The following is a 5,088-nucleotide window of genomic DNA, read 5'->3' as shown; positions in this document are numbered from 1 at the left end:
ATAAATACTAAGGATTATAGAAGAAGTATTAACGCTTTTGGGTTGCAGTGCTGGAGAAGAGTATTAAACATACCATGGACTGCTGAGAGAACAAACAAATAAATATGTCCTGGAGAGAGTGAAACCAAGCTGCTCCATGGAGGCAAGGATTTTGAAGCTCCATCTGACATACTTTGGACATGTTGCTAGGAGGGACCAGTCCTTGGAGAAGGACGTCATGCTTGAGAGGGTGGAGGGACAGCACAGGAGGGGAAGACCCTCTATGAGGTGGATTAACTCACTGACTGTGGTAATAGGGGTAGGTGTGTCAGAGGCAGTGAGACTGGCTCAGGACAGGGCAGAGTTCAGAGCTGTCCTGAAACTATGAAACTCAGGTGAAACTCAGGTCGCTATGAAACTCAGGTGACTCGGCAGCACATAAGAACAACGATATGACTGCTGGAGGGCCACTAGACACTGGAAATGACTCAACAGCAGCAAGTTTTTGATTTATTAAAATATGGTTTCAAGCTATACAGCTTCTTTCTTCCTAAGAATAAAAAAAGTTGGTATTTATATTTAAATAAAAGTTAAGCAATTGTTATTAATTACTTGTTATCCCAAATAAGACATAACTTATAAAGTACTTAATTATATTTCTAAAAGCCTAGAGGTTCTGGAATGAATGTTTGCATTGACTTACCACTGACTTTCTAGAAAGTATGCATAGCTCTCCTTCTGTTGATGTCTCTCTTGATTTGGCAAAGGGAACAGTGAGGACAGCAAACGGTCACCAAATAGTCATCACAGATGGATCCCTTTTTTAAAATAGAAAAGAAACAGAAACATAAGCCTGTATGAAATTTTTTCTTTTTGATTTTGACTTTAATGAAAGTGTACAGAAAAGTTGGATTTTTATTCATTCATTGTTGTACATTTTCTCCCTCCCCCTCACCCAGTTCACTTAAAAAAATCAGTAATTGTTGCTTAATTTCCTCTGTCCCCTCCCTCCACCCCAATCCACTATGCTTTATACCTTTTATTCTGGACTGTTTCATACAGATCATGCCTAATTATATATTCCTTTTAAACAGTTCTTCCCTTCATCTGTTCCAATACAGTGTTCATGATCTATCCCCTCTTTTCTGTTTCCCTCCTAACCCCCATGTCAGTCCTGTTTTAGAACAGTGGTGTTACGCAGTATTTGTCCTTTTGTGACTGAGCTATTTCACTCAGCATAATGTTCTCCATGGTATTTGGAATTTTAAGACAAACATCTTGGAGAGAAGCAGAAGGCATGGATCTTTGGGATTCAGCATTTACAAGTAGCAAAGCCTTAGTTGAATGTACTATGTAACTACTACCTTTTTGTGACCTAAAAGGTTTTTCTGAAATATATATATATATAAAATATCCAACCAAACTGTCAGTCAAGCATAAGAATAGAATAAAGATCTTCAAAAGCTAAAGTTTCAAAACTGACCCAGACTGTGGTCTTTGCAATTACTCAATTACTTGCCAAGCACCAGAGAGCTGGACAATGACTAACAAAATATGACAGAAGAAGAATCGATGCTTTTGAATTGTGGTGCTGGAGAAGAGTATTGAACATACTATGGACTGCCAGGAAAACAACTAAGCCTGTCTTGGAGAGAGGGCAAAACCCAGTTTTTCCTTGGAGGCTAGGTTTGAAGATCCATCTCACGTACTTTGGGCATGTGGATAGAGTATCCTTCCTCCTTGGAGAAGAACATCATGTTTGGAAGGGTGGAGGGACAGTGCAGGAGAGGAAGACTCCAGATGAGATGGATTGATACAGTGACTGGGGCAATGGGGTAGGTATGTTGGAGTCAGTGAGATTGGCTCAGGACAGAGCAGATTTCAGAGCTGTTGTACATAGGGTTGCTATGAGTCACAGGCGACTCAACAGCACATAACAACAATGAATAACATAGCCTATGTTCTTGCAAAATGAGAAAGTACACTGAGAAATAAAACATGTGTTGTAAAGAACAGGAATCTGATGCAGAAGAGAGATTACTCAAATCCCTGGAGCAGTGGTAAAGGGAATTGCCAGGATGATAACCGAGCATCAGGAGACATTTGAAAGATAGTAGTCAGGGGAGTGGCGGAGAGATTCCTTCAAGAAGATCAAAATGCTGGAGTATTAGATGGCATGAATGGGTGGAAGAGAAAGAAACTGGCAAAGAATTTATTGTTCACTCAAAAAAATAGTAGATGAAAAAAAAGTGGATAAAAAATAGTAGATGGAAAATGACTAATGAAAAAGGTTAATTGTTGCTAGTACTAGGGAAAAATAATTTAGCAAAACATTTCACTAGGTGAAATAAGTCAGACTCAAAAGCATAAGTACTGAGTGATCTAATTTATTTGAAATGAAATATCTAGAATAGGCAAGTGCATGGAGACAAAAGTCTATCAGTGGTTGCTGGGGCCTAGAGGGAAGGAGGCATGAGGAGTTATTACTGAAAAGGCATTGGATTTCTCTTTGAGGTGAAGAGAACTTGGAAAGACTTAGTGGTGATGGCTGCATGGAATGGTGTATGTAATTAATTACAGTCACTGAATTGTACATGGGAAAATGGCTAAAATCAGAACTTTTTGTTATATATATTTTATCACAATAGAAACAAGAAAAACAACACAACCAACAAAACAAAGTTTAATGGGAAAAGCAATGATCGTTTACTATATGATACAACTCTGAAAAGTAAAGGAAGCACTCATAAAGGAAGCACTGTATATAGATTTGACTAAAATAACTCTGTTGGAAATAAGAACCTGAGAGGCTCAGTGATTAAATGCTTGACTTTTAACCAAAGGGAGGGGAAAAAAAGAAAAAGAAAAAAAAATCCCCAACAAAACAGTGGTTCAAATCTATCAGCCTCTATTTAGGAGAAAGATATGACACATATATTTCTATAAAGATCTACAATCTTGGAAACCATATGGGGGTAGCTCTGCTCTGTCTTACAGGGCTATTATCAGTGAGAACGGAATAGAAGGCAGTGGGTTTATTGAAAGGAAAGATCTGGGGAAGCCTGTTTCTGTGTGGTAAGGAAAGGGGGTCAAGCCAGAGGCAGGTTCTCAGCTTCCTAGTGAGAAGTCAATACATAATGCCTCAAATGGGAAAATCAAGTTCCAATACAAGTCTGATTTGGAGTTACAACAGAAAACACAAAAAGAATCAACTATAGAGGAAGAGAAGTCAGGAAACCATTGTTTTCCTCACAAATCTTGTAAAATTAGAAAACTAAGAAACGCCTTTCTTCCAGAACTTTGATTAAAAATTATCAAACAAACTATAACACTCTTATAAACACAAAAATCACAACAAAGAATAATATATAGACAAAACATTTAGTTGAATGTGATGGCTTGAGCTGGTGCATTTATTTTTTTCCCTTCAGGAAATAATTAGACGTGATGAACGATGACAAGAAGGAAAAACACTAAAGCTGTTAGAAAACGGGGATATTGCCAGATATTTTCAAAGGCACTTTAAAAAAAAAAGAAGTGAGCTGGGTGAGCTCTGGTGGCCTAGTGGCGAGAAGTTGCACTTCAATCCCAGAGGTGTGAGGTTCGAATCCACCAGATGCTGTACTAGAGACGGAGGGGCAATCTCCTCCTCTATCAATCAGATCCGATTTGACGGAACACACATTAAAAAAAAAATAATAAAAATAATAAAAAAATTTTAAAAATGTGATCCAGATGGGATTATATTAATGAAGCAAAACAGCCTCAAAGAATCTGACTCCCAACATGGTTGTTGTGAAGTTACTGTGATGAAGGCGTTGTGATCTTCAAACGTGGAGGCTCAGAAGGAACTGAGCCTAGGCTGAGAATGATTTCTCATGACCTTGTGGTAAGAAGTTGTTCTGTTAACCCTAAGGCCCACAGTTAGAATCCACCACTGAAAGGTGAACAGTCTCCTCCGAGATGATTTAAAGCCTCTGAAAACCTGCTGGAAAGTCAGCTATAAGTTGATTCCGATTCTACGGCAAACAGCCGCAACAAGGCTGAGGAATGGAAGACAGTGAAGTTAACAGAGGCCTTAGAAAGTAGGCCAGCTGGGAGCTGCTGGTCATGCCTTTTCCCCCAACAGGCAAAGATTGTTGTTAGATGCCTTTGAGGCGCCTCTGACTCAGTGTGACTCTGTGTCCAGCCAAACTTTGTCCTATTCTGCCCCATCCTCACAATCTCTTTAAAATGACCCTGCTGTCACCTTTGGGACCTTGGGAGAGAAGTGAGACAAACAGGGTAGTTCTTTGCTTATCTCAAAAGACTCCATAGGACTCACTGTAAACACAGAGGAAAAGAATAATATATAAAGACATTTTAACACATCATTGTTTATGTCATGTGCTGCTGTGTTGGAACGGACTCATTGCTGACCCTCCAGCAGATTTTCAGAGGTTGTAAATGGAATGGGAGGAGATTGTCCATTTCTCTCCTGGAGAAACTGGTGGATTCGAACTGCCTGCACAGCTCCTTACCATCAGGCCACCAGAACTCCCTCACCACCTTTTTAAAAACACACGTCACAGAAGTCTAAATCACTCTAGTCCGTGAGGTATTTGGATTATTTATGTCTGGCATTAATGGACTAGTTTTACTTCCTTTCTTCTTCTTTTTGTTTAAATGGATTAGTTTCTTTTATTATCTCTGGAGTTTCAGTTGTTCCACAAACTAATTTTATCCTGTGATTACTCTTTTTAAAAACTTTTATACTAATTTATTTGCAAAATTTGAATACACTGTTTTTCAAACCAGAGTCTTCCAATTTCCCTCACCTTCCCAATCAAATTGTACTATTCCATGATTAATCTCCACTGTCCCCACACGTCTTCACCCCTCTGCTTCTAACCCCCCCCCACCCACCTTGGATCCTCATACTCATTCTACAAGAATGGTTTTATATACTATTTGTCCATGTGGGACTGAGTTAGTCTGTGATTACTCTTAAACTTTTATTTACCTTTATCTGTAAATGCCAGACCAAATAAAACCTTTTTAATAGGATTATTGTTCTCCTGCCTTCTAATCTCCCAAATTGTCTTAAAATAGGCTGAAGTTTTACTTTCA

At 38.8% G+C, this 5,088-nt stretch overlaps 1 protein-coding gene across 1 annotated transcript in view; it reads right to left on the bottom strand.

Moving 5' to 3' along the window:
* Positions 1-692: 692 nt before the first annotated feature.
* The window catches only part of LOC102874408 (placenta-specific gene 8 protein-like), a 19,264-nt gene continuing 14,868 nt past the window's right edge, over positions 693-5,088 (bottom strand). The window contains exon 3 of the mRNA XM_006885262.1: positions 693-797. Coding sequence (XP_006885324.1) covers positions 693-797 — 105 coding nt within the window. The remainder of the gene's footprint in view (positions 798-5,088) is intronic.

Source organism: Elephantulus edwardii, unplaced genomic scaffold, assembly GCF_000299155.1.
Source record: "Elephantulus edwardii isolate Elephantulus edwardi_28Jun2011 unplaced genomic scaffold, EleEdw1.0 scaffold00042, whole genome shotgun sequence".
Taxonomy (NCBI): domain Eukaryota; kingdom Metazoa; phylum Chordata; class Mammalia; order Macroscelidea; family Macroscelididae; genus Elephantulus; species Elephantulus edwardii.
This window is presented reverse-complemented; position numbering and strand designations above follow the sequence as displayed.